This window comes from Eleutherodactylus coqui, chromosome 5, assembly GCF_035609145.1.
Source record: "Eleutherodactylus coqui strain aEleCoq1 chromosome 5, aEleCoq1.hap1, whole genome shotgun sequence".
NCBI lineage: Eukaryota > Metazoa > Chordata > Amphibia > Anura > Eleutherodactylidae > Eleutherodactylus > Eleutherodactylus coqui.
Window position 1 is genome coordinate 90,630,458 of NC_089841.1, and position 17,312 is coordinate 90,647,769.

Consider the following 17,312-nt stretch of genomic DNA (forward strand, 5'->3'; position numbering starts at 1 on the left):
AGTCTGTGGATGGAACTGAGCAGTTGCAGACGGACCCCATTGACTAGAACAGTGTCCGCCTGGTTTCTGCCCAGCCTTTGGACAGACAAAAAAGTGCTGCATGCAGCACTTTTTCCTCCAGTGTTTTCAGCCGCATCTGCAACAGAGCCTCCTGCCAGAAGTTCTGACGCAGATGTGAAACCACCATAAAAAAAAAAAAGCTTTTTTGCAAACGTCTGATAAGTGAAGAGTGACATGTAAGAAGTTTTGATCGGTGGGGGTTCGGGTACTAAGATCCCCTTTGATCACTAAAACACACAGGCAGAAGTGCACAGCTGAGTGCTATTCTTTTGGCTGCTTCTGTCCCTGCTTAGAACAAGTGTATGGAGACATGGCAAGTCTATAGAGTCGGTACACCACTTACACTGACAGACTAACGGACACAGTGCTCAGCTGAGCGCTTCTGCCCATTCATTTAAGTAATTAGTAGAGGTCTCTGCACCCAGACCATACTGATCAAAATTTCTGATATGCCACTATCCGACATTAGAAGTTTGTAACAAGTGTTATTACCCTTTAGAGAATCTGCTGGAAATGATTAATGCCAGATGCCACAGGACTGGTCTTGTGGAGTTGGGGTCAGATCTGTTTTGGCAGCATGAGGGGGACCTACACAATATTAGGCTGGTGGCCTTAAATGGGTATGGCTGATCGATGTATGCAAGTTCAAGTGGGAAGGACTCTAATCTATAAGCCAGCCGTAAGAAACTGGTGGTAAATGCCCATATTGTGCCAGGAAAGTTTGTGAGATTTTGCATTTGGCATACGCTGTAGGGAGCTTGCAGAGGATCACTGATGAGACTTCTGCTTGTTCTCCTATTGAGTCGGCATGATTAGTTCGTTCAGAGTTTGTAGAAAAGAAGATATTTGTGTTAATACTAAACTTCTGTGTTTTTGTTGGTTTTGTATTGTCCCCTGGCTATATTGTGGTAAAATTAAGGCCTATTTGCGTCCTGTTTAGTTATGTTAATGCTGGCCTCCTCATAGGACGGGAAAAGTAAATCTTTGAGCAGCCAGGGGGTCCCCGGAGATGAAAATGGGGCCGTGGATTCTCACATTCCAGCTCTGTGAAATGAAATTGTAGAAAAGGGAATGAATCGGGCAGATTGATACTTTATTACTATGTGAATTCACTTGTCACTGAGCTGCCCGAGTCTGTAATGCAATCTTAAAGTCCTCTTGTAACGTGCATAAATCTGTTTATTTTTAGACCTATGTAAAAAGCCAAGACAAGCAGTTTGCTGCGGCCACAATTCAGGCAATAGGAAGATGTGCCACCAATATATCCGCTGTGACTGACACATGTCTTAATGGCCTTGTGTACCTATTGTCAAACCGAGATGGTAAGATCATCCATCTTTTCCTTCATTTACATGTCGCACCACAACTTCCAATTGCTTTCTCTGCATTATCTTTTTTTTTTTAATGCATTTCAAAGTTCCCACTTATTTTCGGAGTGTCTGGTGCTGCTTACACTTCTCATAGGATCATAATATTTTTTTTATTTTTTAGATTTTTCTTTCTTAAAGCTGTTGTTAAGTCTCTGCCAAAGCGCTCTCCAGCATGTTCAATACCTTACACACATGTATTGGTCTAAAAATACAAATTTTCCCAAATTAACACTTTTTTATTCTTTGCACCCTGTACGTAAATGCCCCTTCCTGCCTTCCCACATGGAGCGGGCTCACAAAAACAAGCCTTCAGCTATTTTGATGGGGAATAGAAAGTTATGATTTTTATTTTTTAAGTGGAGTGGAGAAAATAAAAATAAACACCAAAAAAGTGTCCTCAAGGGGTTAAATAAAAAAGCTTCTCAGAACCTGATGTCACCAGCTGTGCCCACCTTCTTCAGTCACGGGCTATGCAGATATCTATTACGGGGACCAGCATAGTGTTAGACTACCGCCTCCTTAAAGTTTAGTAGAACTAAAGATAACTTCTCAAACGTCTGCGTTTTTTGTTTTGTGAATGATGGTAAAACCTTCATTTTTACTTATCAGTTGCCTAAAGCTGCCTGTAGGGGGCGCTGACAGTAGAGAAATCACAATTTGTCAGAACTCTTCTCTGCAGTCAGACAAGAAATGTTATTTGCTGGAAAACTACATTTTTATCATGATCATCATTGCATGGATTTCTTTTCTTTTCATCCCTTAGTGACCAAGCCTGTTTGTGCCTTAATGACCAGGGCAAATTTTGGAAATCTGACGTGTCACTTTAATATAGAATAGCCGTAAAGATTTTGCATATCCAAGTGATTCTGACATTGCTTTTTCGCCACATATTGTACTTCATTTCTGTCATAAAAATAGACTGATAGAATTTGTGTATATTGATTAAAATTGCCAAAATTGGGAACATTTTGAAAAAAAATGTTTTTTTTTCTAATTTTCAATTGCAATATCTCAAATATGTGCAAACATACTGTACAAGGTTTTGATAAGCTATATATTTCCATCTGTTTACTTTATTTTGGGTGCACATTTGAAAACCTTTAGTTTTGTTTTTTTTAACCATTTAGGAGACGTACAAATTTAACGTCAACATTCTGAGGAATGCTTTGTTTTCCTTCACCAAGCCAAGATTGTAAAGGCTCATAGGTGTCAGAATGATAGATACTCCCACAAATGACCGTATTTTAAAAACTACAGCCCTTAATATATTCATTGAGGGGTGTCATGAGTTTTTTGAACCCAGGTTTGTTTGTTTTTAGGAGCTAATGCAATTTTGAGGAGAAAAAATAAAACTTCATATTTTTGCAAATATGGCAGGTTTTCTTTCTATAGTCCACACAAAAAAGAGGATTTGCACCCCAAAATGGATAGCCCTGTTTGTCCTGTGTTTAGAAACATGCTCATTGTGGCCCTGATCTTATGTCTGTATGCACAACGGGGCCCAAACCGAAAGGAGCAGCCAGTGGCTTTCAGAACAGACATTTTACATGAAGGTGGTTTAGGCCCAATTGCCCACTTGTAGAGCCCTTGAGCGGTCAAAACGATGGAGAACCCCCACAATGGAGAACACCATTTTGAAAACTAGACCCCTTAACGAATTTATCTAGGGGTGCACTGCTTATTTTTACCCCACACTTTTTAAATGAATGTAAGCAAAGCAGAAGGAGAAAAATATGATTTTCATTTTTTTGACAATTGTGTCAATTTAAAAGCATTTTTTTTTGTACAGCACACATATGAATGAAGACTTTAACCCCAAAATGGATACCCCTGTTTGTCCCGTGTTCAGAGACATACCCGTTGTGGCCCTAATCTACTTACAGGACACATGGCAAGGCCTATAATGGAGGGAACACCCATGGGATTTCATGGCACAGTTGAATAAATTCTAGGCCCAATTGCTCACTTGTGCAGAAAAAAAATGGACTCCCTAAAAATAATTTTTCCCCCTTGTGTGGTATGTCCGAAGAGAGGTGTAATTAGCGAGGCCCGATTGGGATGGTTACATGGGGCAATAAAATCGCATATCCCTCCTCCTCCCATGCCTTTTTTGGGGGGTATTTCTTGACCTCCGTGACAGGGATGGGGTGTGAAAAGTGGCGCTCTGTGAGCATTCGTAAACTTGTTGAGGTGCGGCGGTCTCACACAGAAGACGCTCAACAAGCTGCTCCTGGAACTGCAGGAAGGCGAGCGTTCCCGGGGCTTCTTGTAAATTACGTATTACAGGTAGCAGTCTGAATAACCCCGGGCAAACATAGCCGTATGTGGCATCTGCTTGTCGAGGTCCATAGCGGATCCCAGCTTTGAACCCGGCTGTGGCCCTGCGCATGGCCACGTAATGTACTGTGCATAACTGTGTACTCACACAGGTGGTCGTGCGCAGTACACCTTTTTTTGTGTATTTTCCGCACCATTGCTTAGCGATGACGCAGGTACCTGCAGCCTGTACACCATGTAGTTGCGTATGGGCTGCGGGTATATCCGCGACCATAGAGCACAGTGGGCTTTGTTGCAGCTATCCGCTGTAAAATAGAGCATGCTGCGTTCTGTTTGCCGCGAGTGGATTATGTAATTCCAACCCACTAATGTGAGCGGAATTGTGTAATCCAGTGCATTTGATTGATCCACGTATTACCGCAGATCAAATGCATGCAGAATCCGCAATTTCTATCATGTCATGTGAGACCGGCTTAAGGTAGATCGCTACCTTTTTATCATGTGACCGGGGACCACTCAACGAGGCCACCAGTCACTGCTCCAGGCTCTCAGCGACCTATTGGTAGCTGGGGAGCAAGGAGATTTTAAATTTCCTGAGCCCTCCCCGGCTCCTGCGCATGTGTCTGGCATTTTGCCAGTGGACACATTCCCAGATGCCGGGGAAGGTCCATGAAGGATGATCGCGTCGGGGTTCAGATGGGGAGGCCTCCGGTCAAAAGTTTCATCTCCTCTCACCGATTGCATTAACTTTTACGTGATCACCATTATCCATTGGATAATGGCAATCATGTGACCAGGATCCGCATACCGTGGCATTCCGTGACTGCAAGCTTTCGGGTGCCTTTGGTAACCAAGAGCATGGAGATCTTAAATTTACCAGACAATTCTTGACTTTTGCGCATGCGTTTGCCATTTTGCTGACAGGCACATGTGCCGAAGCTGGGAAAGATCCGATTGGGGGACAAAGCTGGGTACCTTTAGGTATGTAATTTCATCTCCCCTCACAGATACGATCCTTAAGGGGAGATGAAATTTGAACTTTAAACTTTTTTTTAACACTTTTTAACTTTCACTGATCACGTGACTGGGAACCGCATACAGGGGTCCCCGATGACATCTCCCTACACTCGGCTATCTTTGACAGCACGCCACATCGGCGCATGCGCAGAAGCCGGCGGCAGGTCCAGATCTCCGCGGAGGATAGAGGTGAGTATTTTTTAGCTCCCCTAATTGATCGGTCCATGAGGGGAGCAGAAACTTTAAATTTTTTTGCCTTCGCGATTTTTGTGTCGCTACAAAGTCACACGTGGTGCTTCAAAGACTTGCGACTTTATAGCACCACGTGTGAGGATTTTCGGGGGTGAAATACAAGCCCTACCCTGAAAGTAAGCCCTAGCTGCAATTCAATGAATGTCTGTGATTGGTTCCTGAGTGTGGCTCTGATTGGCTGAGCCACGCTCAGGAACCGATCAGAGGCACAGCTTCCTGGAGGCAGGGAATTTGAAAGCCCCGACCAGGAAGCTCTGCAGGAGAACTCTTTAGGGGAGACACGGGGAGCCAACAGCGCCGGAGAGGTGATTTTTTTTTTTTTTTTTTTTAATTATGCAGCTGGGGCTTAGTCTAGGGCTTTTAAAGTAGGATTTCCTACTGTAAAAATTGCATCGTACAAAAAACACATTTTCATGCGATGCCGCACATAGACATGCTATATAGGGAAACGTGGGCTACAAAAAAAAAATCACAAATCATGGCTGTATAGAGCATGCCATGCTTTTATAGTCTCGCAATGTCGCAGGCCACAAAACATCGCTTGTGTGGAAGAACCCGTAGGAAATCGGGGCTCTACATACATGCGATTTGTAGCGCTGTTGCATCGCATGAAAATTGCCCGTGTGGAAGCCGCCTTAAGATAAAGTTCTACTTCCCGCACCCAGTCCCCTGCCATTTCCATTCCAATGGTGCCTGCTCCCCGAACGCACTCTACTTCCAGCCTCAGCGAAGATGTGGTTGCTGCAGCTAATTATTGGCTGATACGGAGATCCCTGTAATCCACGAGATACCCTGCAGCACTATATTACATACCCACAAGCGGGGAGGAACTGTCTGCAAAAGCCGTTCGGAAAAGGTGGACAAGCCTTTAGAATCTGTTTCATCAAAGTATGAAGAGGATCCGCAGCAGACCGAAGATGTTGTAAAAAAACACTTCCCTTATTTCAATTCCATAAAACGGATACAAGCAGCGACGTTTCAACCATAAACATGCTTGATAAAGGCCAGTTTATGGTTGAAACGTTGCTGCTTGTATCCGTTTTATGGAATTGAAATAAAGTGTTTTTTACAACATCTTCGGTCTGCTGCGGATCCCCTTCATACTTTGATGATACGGAGATCCCAACAGGTTAATGGCTGCAGTGATCACATTGCTGTGACGGGATGTCATCGCTGGGCCTGGAAGAAGACTAGTGGGTGAACTGCAGAGGGAGTAGAATTTGTTACATTTTTATACAGTGCTGAGCAGATTTCTTTTTTTTTGACTGTTGTAAGGAATCCTCCTTTTGTTAAATCTGTATGTATAGTTTTTGTATTTCCTCTCATCCCCTCACCAACATCCCACTGCCAGTAAAAATGGCTGATGCAATGCCCAAACTAATTTCTCAATTTGTTACACTTTGATGTTCGAGAAAAGTCGGTGTTTTTGTTTTCTTTTTAAATGTTTAACCCTTTCCAATCCAATTTGTATCCTGGTTTTCCTAGGGGGCTTACTCTTTTTCTGCCGTTATGCAACGGCGCTATATGCTGGCTAAAGCCAGTACTGCATGAGGTGACACATTGGATAGGCTCCGACAGCAGAGAGGCTGGCAATACACAGTAAGGCCGCCTGCAGACGAGCGGGTCGGATCCGGCGGCGAGAATTCTCGCCGCGGGACCCGACCCGAGCGCCTGCAGGGATGAGCGCGTACTCACCCGCGCCCGTTGGCCCCGGCTCTTTCATGTGCCGGCTGCCGGGCAGCTGGCGCATGCGCAGACCGGAGCCGCCGGCTGCGTGAGTGACGTTTCTGTGCGAGGCTCTGCGAGCCCCGCACAAAAATAGGACATGCCGCGGTTTGTTTGCCGCGCGAGATTTCGCGCGGCCAAACCGCGGCCGTCTGCATGGGATTGCATTTGTTAACGCAATCCTATGCAGGCTTTGAGCGGCGGAAATCCCGCCGCGGGATTTCCGCTCGTCTGCAGGCGGCCTAAGAGAACCCTGACGGACGTCTTCCAACATCGGAGCTGTACAGCCTTAAACCATAATGTCTTTACAGGTCAGACAGTGGACTGGAAAGGGTTAAACTTTTTTTTTGCAAGTCCAAAAAAATAAAAATCACGCCTTAAGCATGCCTGAGAGACATGAGTGTTTCCACTGAATTTACATCCAGGCACAAAATAGAATTCCTAAAATGCAGAAATCTAGGAGGTACAACTAAGTAGCAGCAACCTGCACCTTTTATCCTCCACTTTGGACCCTCTTCTCCATACCGTGCACTTGCCATACTGCCACCGTGTTTATATGCATCACTTCCACAGTAAACACAACGACAGACTGTTACCCACAACTCCCAGCATGCATAGAGCTTGTCTCCCGGCCAGCACTGTAGCTCTGCCCACAACTTACAGGTCCTGCAACTTACTAGCACCAACCTTCCTCCCACTGAGAGAGCCAGAGAAAGCTGCTGAAGCCAGCAGACAGGAGCTTCCAGCACTCTGAACTGCACATGAGCCACACAGCAGCAGTGCTTCCACCTGTCCTCCCATCATGCACTGCTCGCAGGATTTGGAGGCTATGGACAGAGGAAAAAGTAGTATATGCAGACATGATGTCAGAGGATGTGGAGATGTTTTTTAGGTGGAGAATAACGTGACTTACATTGAAAATGAAGAAAATAGACCAGTTTAAGTGAACCAATTAGAAAATAACTTATTGCAGGAAGCAGACAGCTCTATATGTTGCACAGTGGCCCTGGTTGGTACTGCAGGCTGAGACCTATGCACTTCAATACGACTCAGCCTGCAGTACCAACCCCAGCTACTGTGCAATGTATGGAGCCATATGCTTCCTGCAGCAAAACAGCTATAAGTGGGACATCCCCTTCAGCCAAATAATTTCAAAGGTATTACAGATGCAGCAAATTTTAGTTATTCTTTGTGTGATTATGTAACTTTCTTTCTTCTTTCTGGTTTTAGGTTTTATAGATCTCTGCTTGTTGTCATTTTAAGAAAAATAAATCCTTGATTATTTACTTCCAGTGGATGATCTCTGTTGTGATGGTGTGTTGGACATTGTGCTCGGCCATTGCAGTACAGGGCTTGTAGCCCGTTCAGCATCTGCGTGTCCCTCACATGATCAGGGCAGAAATATTGTACTGGAAGTAAACAATTAGAGCCAAGCTCTTCCAAGCATGAGGAAGTGAAACAAAAGGTACAACTGTTATAAGATGTATACATTACACAAAGAATGGCTACAATCTGTAGACCGTGTAATACCCCTTTAAGTCTGCTTCTGTTAATGGTTTGCTGCAGCTTTACATGACACAAAGCGGTGCTGGTGACTGTGTGCCCCTCCAGCAGGTGACAGTAGAATACCATAAATATACATCCCAGGAGTCTCTGCACATTACACATTCTGCTTTGCTTTTCTAATGTATCCGTAAAAGAACTTGATTTGTGGAGATTGAGGATTCCTTTCTTGTATGACCTCTGTATGATTGTCAGCACATGTGATTGCCTATATGCTACATCAACAACGCCATAACTGTCAGGCTGAGAACATTACACGGTAAAGTAATATATATTTTGGATTGTAAGACTACATTTGGTTTACAGAAAAAAAATTCTAGTCAATCCACTGCAGACGCATTGCTTATTAATATTGCACCAGTTCGGATTTACCGCATTTATTATAATCTATGGCTGCACTAATGTAGGATATGAAAAGATACATGCTATGAACTGAGCTGTACTATTGGATGTGCGTCTGGTATTAACGCTCTTCTCTTCCCACTTTTTAGATGTTGTGGTCGCAGAAAGTGTGGTGGTCATTAAAAACCTTCTACAAACTCAGTCGAGTCAGCACAGCGAAATAATTAAACATATGGCGAAGCTCCTTGAAAAAATTACAGTAAGTGCTCCTTATGCTTATAGTCTGCAATATAATTATTCATGGGGACCGTGCGGTGTGTGAGCCCAAGTCAGTTATGGTGGTTTTTTTGTACAGTTGGTAATTTTTCCTTCCCTTGTCCTTCTAATCATATGGTTTATGATGTACAGTAGTTTGTTGGAAAAGTATGTATTGCTCTGAGATTAGAAAAAAAAAGTCCATTGAGTTTAAAGGGGTTGCCCTAGAAATAAATATTTTCTCTCACTTCAGGCATAACATAAGTTTTCAATTGGGATCATTTAAAAAAAAAAAAAAAATGTAAAAAATGCTCCAGTGTCTAGATATTATCGTTACATACTTTTGTTTTTTTAATTCCTTCGTGGAACTCCCACTTAATGTGTCCAGTGTTTGGTGAGCTCACGTGCTCAGTCTCCGCAACCAGATCCGGATTGCTATGTAGGTGTATTCAAGAATGGGGTAGCAATACCATGGATCCTTGTGGGTGACATGAAGAAAACCCGATATCCCCTCGAATTTGACGTTATTACCAATTTAGCTTTAAGCAGGTCTACCTCTTTTGATGGGCGTCAATTGGCTCGTTATGTGAATGAGCTATTTCTTCCATTTTTATTATCAGTGTGTTCAAGCCTCTCACCTAATTCATCCTGGTTTGCTTTCAAAGTAGAGGTCAGAGGCGAAATCGTCCTGGACTCTCATGAAGCGACAACCATCTCCTTTATAAATACTTCTGTTGCAGGCTGCTTTGTTGAAGGCATAGAGGAGATGGAGTCATTTATAGGAGGCATATATGGTCCTGCAGTTTGCTAATCTTGCAGTTTGGGAGGCTGCTTAGGAGGGCTGGCTGAGGGACAATCACATGGCTGCCTCTGAGACCGTAGGGCCGGCGTCATTTTGGATGCAAGCTGTGTCTCCCTAGAGGAGCTTATCCCTCTAGAGGCTTTTTGGCTGCTGTTAATGGAGAGTGAGGGCTCCTGGGGGACTCATGGACTGTGCGTACCTCTGTATTTTCCCCTTGGGTGGGGGGGTCACCAGGGCCACGGTGACTACGGGAGTTCGGGGATTCCCCTCCCCCTCCTGGCAGAGAGGCTGGTGGAGCTTGTACCTCCAGGGCTGTGTTGCACGGTCTACCGCGCAAGGAGAAGAAAATCCTCTAGGAGCCCAGGTGACTCTGTGGCAAGTCATCCTTAGACCGAGGGAGCTTCATGACTTCTAAAGCAGTAGGTGCCGGCAGCTGAAGTGGCGGAGGAGTTGCACGTGAGAGCCTAGTTTCGCGTAGCTCCGGACTAAGCGGCCATTCCAGTGCTCTGTTAGGCTACGTCCCCATGAAGAAAGCCTCGTCAAACCACAGTCTGCTCCTTCACAGCTATGCTGGGCTGATGGAGCTTTGCACTTCTTGACAAGATCATGTCCTTGCCATTAGCTAGTCACAACATTTTATAAAACCCCTAGTGTAACTTAACTTTTCATCATGTCATCCACCCCAACTGATTGCTAATGCTACTCTTTCCCTTTAACTTCGATTCTATGTAACATTGGGGAAGATTTACTGTAGAAAATGCAACAGAAAACTGTCTGCCATGCTCTGTACCACATTACCATCTGTTTTGAACACTTTTTGGATATGGCAAAAAAAAAAGTGTGGCTTTGTGGAAAGGAAAATGAGTTCACAGGAAAATGGGGTGTGGTCTAAATGTAACATTTCCTACCAAAATAAAAACGTATTTTGATGCAAAATCTGTTGCAAAACTAGTAACGGATAGGTCATATAAACTTAGATTAGACAGTCTAAAGATGTACCAGTTTGGAGGGGGGTATATGACAGCTGCCATCTTTACACTAGTGCATTGGTAGGACTACCAATGCACTCTACCTGATCTGTGATTGGCCAGCAGTACTCATATATAAGCAGCTCTGGCCAATCACAAAACAGTGCATAGTGTAGTTTAGAAAATAGACGCGGACATCTTTCCAACCCGAAAACGGGGCTCTTATCTTCTCAGCAGTCTCCTTGTTCTACAAGTTCCAAGTGCAGGTAAGATTCTTCCTCCACCCTCTGGTCCCGCAACAGAGTTTTAAAAGTCCAGAAACTGAATGGATGCCTAGAACTTTTTTTTTCTTTCTTCGATTTGATGTTCGCAAGGATCTGTTCCTCAGATCCCCTCTGATTACTGGATCTGCTGTCACTATAGGAATCACATGGTGCCAACCCATAGTGCTGCTCTCTGCTTTGGTAATGTAGGTGCAGCTCCCATAGATTTAGATTAAAAAAGGTCCCTGACAATCCATCTAAGGCTTTCTGTCAAAGTTCTCATGATTAACTGCTAGACAGAGAGTATTAATCTGCCCCATAATCTTTTCAGCTCACAGGACTGTTCGAGTCCTTGATGTTTTGCTATGTTTACCTAATATGATGTGTTCTTTTTGTGTTACTTGTGCAATTTCCACACATTCGTGCACTAAAAGCCCTGGAGGTTTGCCGTGGTGACTGCTGACATTAGCGGGTCTGTCGGAAACAATTGTACTACATTTAACGTCACTCAGATTACACATATTGCTAATCTTGTAAAAGAGGATAAAGCCTTATTATCTCTTCGAGAATGCATCTCTGGGAGTGATTGCCTCTTCTTCATTGTGACAGTATGTCATCATTTGTGAAGAATGGGGAATGATACCTGGAAGCACGGTGAGACGTACTGTAATACAGCTACTTTTTACATAATTCAAGAGGTTCTTTGTATTCCCTTGGGACGGCTGTGCACCCTAAGAGTTTTCTACCTCTTCATTGTCATACGTTCACTTCCTTCTGGGTGGTCATAGCCCCTACTTGGAGGGTTACAGGACTGCCCCTCATTGTTGTGCTATTCTACACAAAGTGAACATTAAAGCTCACCTAGTCATACAGCCAAGAACATAGACTTCAAAATGGAGATGCAACTGGCAGGACATGCTTCCCTTTATTATAGCTGGTCGCACAGGGTTTCAAAAAGCAGATCCACTTCCAATGGGTCGTTGGTGAAGCAACTTTTTAAATTCCTTAGTGACTAGCCATGTGTGTGTTTATAAAGATAAAAATTAGGATCTTGGCGGCAACCACAAAAAGCCCCTTCTTAAACAGCTGGATTATATAGTGTACATGCAAACAATAGAATCAAAGTGAACATCCATATGACAAAAGGAATAAAAGAAGGGAGAAAAAATGAAATTAAGATCCATATTCATTATGCAGAACATCTAAAAATTTGTATCTCATGCTTAATTGAATCTTCAACCATTTAAAATACAGGTGGATTGGATTTCACATCTTATTTGTAGAGCTAACTAGAAATGTAAAAGCTTTCATACATAGACATGGTGTCTAAAACAGTCCACTGTGTAATAGACAATAAATATTTGACAGAAGTGTTATTTTAAAAGAAAAATGTAAAGTTGAGGTGAAATTCCTCAAAGTCTGAAATGCAATGGAAACATAGCCCAATTAGCCGCATAATGAGTCATTTGCATAAAAAACAAAGTAAAAACAATTTATACAAATTGCTGAAGGGCTTTCAAAATGAGATGTCAGTAGTATACAATGGAAGTCAGGGACATGGTGTCAGCTGTAACAGTCGTAAATACTGCGTAATCACATCCATAAATATACTGATAAGACCAAAAAAGATCACCCAATATGGTTGTACAGGGGCTTTACCATTGGTACTTGGTGAAACAAAACTCATCAGGCAGCGGCTGTAATACCATAGTGTCTCAGTGGAGACGCGCTGTACAAACTGAGATCAGCGGTCAGCTGAACTGCATCTGAAACTGAGCACTGCACAGGGGCCCGTGCTCAAAGGGAGCGTGAACACTTGGCAGTAGGCGGGACGCATGCGCATTCACTCCATGTGTCCATGACAAGGGGCGCTATGGGTCATGAAAAAAACGTCAAGAACACACATGCTCTCAAATAATGTTTGCAGAAGGAATGTTCTCAGGAGTGGATGCAAGTAAAAGTCTTAACAGCTGGCACAATTAAAATTGGCAGAGCTGCATAGCCATGCTATGGACCAGGTGATCTCTCCGATTGCACAGTTCCACTTTGCCACTGCTTATACACATTTTCAACAGCATATGAGGACTTGTAAAAACCACTAAAAATCAAGATTTTCAAACAAAATGAATGTTACGGAACTGCTCAGATAAGGAAGGAATTAAAACGCACGGGTGTGTATAGAACCATAATGGGCAAGCAGTGATCTAAATGATAACATTTCTGTGCCATGGAAACTCTTATTAACCTCCAAATCTCCTCCCGAATTCTTATGTTGTGATAGATTTTTGACAACACGGGTTTTGACTACTGAAAAGGAAATTTTCAACAAAACGTTTAAAAATTACAGCGAGATAGAACGGACTACCTTTCAGGGAACATTAAATATTGGCAGAGAAAAAATCCGCCCACTCTCCAGCAATACACAAATATCCGTACAGCTTTGAAAAGTTGAGATTATAAAATAACCAATTGAGGGTCCAACCCCTTTCAAAAATAGAAATTAAACCAGTAGATCAGTCCTCTTGCCACAACTCTGTCCCTCAGCCCAGATGTTTAAATACTGCAGATAAACATCCCCAGGGTTCACCACAGATGGAAACCATTCATTCCTAAGGATCGCATCCTTCAGATCCACTGAAGGGTACATCCAAAGTTTTTGAATTTGTGCCACCAGCTTTTACAACCAGTTCCTTGATACTCAAATGGACCTCTTTGACAACTTGACAGGTCCATCTTTATCTCTCTGCCACCTACATGTTTGTTTTATTTTTCAGATATCCATTCTTGTCCTCTTTCCACTATAGTTACACAAAAAGAAAGAAAAAATTGCACATGCCCCCATATCCACCCCATTGAATTGAAGCCTGCAAAGGCAATAATCAGCTCCTCCTCTTCTCAGTCTATGGTTTTAGAAGACTCCTTTTAAACAGTATGTAATATCCTTGCCTACCTTTCCTCTCTTCTGGGTTCTTAAGAGGGTTAGACACCAATAATATTACTTCCAACAGTTCTCTGTCAGTAAGTGCACTTTTTGTTTATTTTTTTAGAACTTTCCCCGAACATCAATCTGATTCTCACATAGGAGTCGAAGCATAAAAAAGTTACGGAATAGGGTGAACAAGTGTCGGAGTAATGTGAACAAAGGCTTCCTGAAACAGTGTTTCACACCATGCAGCCAATATGAGCAAAACCATAAAAGAATTAAATCCCAGGATAGGAACACTAGTGGTAGTATATGGTAGAGAGATCTTCAAATGAGAGCCCCCTCCTTCCGCCTGCTGCTAAATCCAGATGTCTGGTTTTTTTCTTTTGTTATAAGCATTGGGTCTGCTTACATTTTGAGATTGTATTATATTGTCTTATTATCATATTACTGTTGGGTCCACCCTGCGTTGAGTATCTTTAAATTCGTTTATGCCTTTCCTCCACAATTGTAATATACCGTATTGACATCGGCTCGACGGAACTTCCGGTCGTTGGAGTGCATTTTTCCTCGGTATTTGGAACACTACTGCATGCGCTCAGATTGTTTCAGTAGATGGAAAGCACATGCATGCACTCCAGACATGCAGTCCTTTGGTGGTGGGTATGCAAATTCGGCGAATGGTGAGAATTTCAAGCCACACCTTTCCCTATTGACACCAAAACAATCCAGTTTTAGACATTGTCTATGTATGAAAGTTTTTTTTGACTGTGGCTTCACTGCCTGTATTTTGCTGCGGCTATTTCCGCTTTTTGCAAATCTCATCTACTTTGCTGCTTAGGCTCAGGTTTAAGATTGCCGGCGGAATTCCCATACGGAAATTCCGCGGCAATTCCACCCCGTGTGACCATGGGCGAGGCGCTAGCGATATTCCACCACAGGGGAGAAATGACAGATCTCCGCGGTGAGCCTATCTGATAGATGGGCTCACGGTGGAGAATCTCAGCATGCCGCATTTAAATCCCGCAAGCGAAGAATCGCTATGATTTTCTGCTCATGGACATCGGGCTGCGCTTTGCATAGTTAAGTCTATGGAAAGCGTTCACTGCGTTACCTGCAGCCGGATTATCACCACAAATAGCGCAATGACATATCGCCCGTGGACAGGAGGCCTTACTGTTTTTTGTTTCTGCAACCCGTGTGCAGACTGCGCGCCTCCATAGTAATGAACAATATACAGAACAATCTCCATATAGTTTTATCCATCAGATTCATTTCCTTCTATATGACCTCTCCTGCTGGCTAACTTCTCAGATGTACATTAGCACAAAGTAGGGGACAAATAGAAGAATATAAGACTAGGCTGGCTGCGACTGTGCAGAGAAACAAAGCAATAGCAGGTATTTAAAAAGCACACGTTGAAAAGTTGTTTCTTTTTTCATATTGCATATATTGGGACAATAAATGTGTGTGATACATTACATAACCTTTAATACCTACATTAAATGGATTGTACCAAGGTCTAAGGTTATTCCCCATCATTGATGGTTGTCCGACTACTGGGACCCTCACCGATGCCGAGAGCCAAGGCTCCTGACGATCCCTGCATGAATGAACTGGAGGTTGCGCAATTCATTGCAATGACAATGATGGAGATTGCCAAGTGCTCATACGCCACAATTTTCTGCAGGTCATCAAAATGAACAGGGACCAGCTGAAATGTGGGTGTGTGGGAGTGTGTGGAATGGGGACCCCGGTTTTCAGGATCATTGTAGGTCTAAGCGGTTGGACCCATACTGATCATAAAGTTATCCTCCGTCCTGTTGATGGGGGATTAATTTAGATTGTGGTTTTCCCTTTAAGTTCATAAAAGTAAATTTTCTTATTGCCCAACTTTGGTAAACTTAGTGAAGTACACGTTTTCAGTACATGCAGTAAGTACAGCGACAATATAATAATTTGGCAGGTAAGTTGTAGTCCATGCTTAGAAATCCCCAAGAATCTTTTGCGGTTCCTTATTAACCCTTTCCAATCCAATTTTGCCAGCCAGAGAGGCTCCGACAGCGGAGTGGCTGGCAATAGATAGTAAGAATACCCTGTCGGATGTCTTCTGACATCGGAGCTGTACAAGCTTCAATCAGAATGTAGGAAGACGTTAGACAGTGGTTTGGAAAGGGTTAATGCTGGGTTCCCACGGGATGGCTTCACCGTGCAAATCTTGCGGTTTTGTCGCAGCGAAAAAACGCAAGATTTCCGCTGGATAAGCGCAGCTTCAAAACCCGCGGCAATGAAATGGCTTCGCCGCATGCTTTTCCATTGCGGCTGGCTCTCCCACAGAGCAGAGTGAGGCCGCAACAGAAAAAAAAAAAGAATTAACATGCTGCGTCCTTGGAATCCCCCCTGCAGCGCCGGCTTTGCCGCAACAGATTGTCTGCCCTGTGTGGACGAGATTTTTGACAAAACTTGTCCACATGGCTGGCTAATCCCGGGATTCGCGGACGCAGGCCTATTTTCCGCAGGGAAATTCCATGGCAAATCCGCTCTGTATGAACCCAGCTTTATCTGCCATCTTAGTGGTCTGCACAGAAATGCAGCATGTAAAAGTTCTGCGATCGTCATCTTGACAAACTGAACCAGTTACACTGGAATGTTTATACACAGCAACACTTGATCTGACCAGAAGGCCCAAGGTCCACGGGCGGATTTGATTTGCGGAACCCGCGTGGGAGATCCGCAAATCAAGCCATCTATAAAGAGACATGGGCACCCGCAAAGCAGCTAAAAGCATGCGGATGTGATGGATGGATAGATATTTTTTTAAGTCAACGGAAGCCGCCTGATGCGTGGCACACCTGCAGCTGTCACTGTGGAGGTGCCGCGGATCCGCGGGAAAGCGGGGGATCTAAAAAGAAAAAAAAAAGGCACTGCGCATATGCCAGGCGCGTCAGTCAGCTCACCCAGACACATCCGCCGTGCTGAAGAAAGGACAGCCGGCATGGAGGGTACCCGCACTGGATCCGGAGAGGTAAGAAACTATCTCTTTCTGTCCATGGTCGTGGGCACGCTCGGATTCTGCTGCAGGATTCAGCAGTGGAATCCATGCGTGCCAGTGGACATGAGGCCCAAGTACACGAACCGTATGGGATATCGTAATATGTGGACGTAAAAGAGATCTTTATAATTTTGTCACATGCATCCTGCTGAATGAAGAGACTGGAACTGTCCTCTCGGAGGCTGGTGGCACAATACAATTAGTGTTTGTTAATGTTCAAATTCTTTTTATTTCTAGAGAAAATATGCTTACCAAAGCAGATATGATAGTGATTTTTGTCAGATTAATTAGACTTTTTACATTAAAGGACACAGGGTTAAATGTTCAAGTAGGGTTGAGCAATTAGGAGACACTCTACAGTAAAAGCTGTTGCCTTTTGGCAATTACGTACTAATTAAGCTGTTTATAAACCCACTGTGTTGAGTATTTGGGTTTAGAAAAAG

General features: G+C 43.6%; 1 protein-coding gene across 2 annotated transcripts in view; it reads left to right on the top strand.

Annotated features, from left to right (window-relative positions):
• Positions 1-17,312, top strand: part of AP3B1 (adaptor related protein complex 3 subunit beta 1) — a 230,603-nt gene that overhangs the window by 102,050 nt on the left and 111,241 nt on the right. For both annotated transcript variants that reach the window (XM_066602845.1, XM_066602844.1), the window contains exons 13-14: positions 1,250-1,382; positions 8,756-8,865. In XM_066602845.1, the coding sequence (XP_066458942.1) occupies positions 1,250-1,382; positions 8,756-8,865 (243 nt within the window). The remainder of the gene's footprint in view (positions 1-1,249; positions 1,383-8,755; positions 8,866-17,312) is intronic.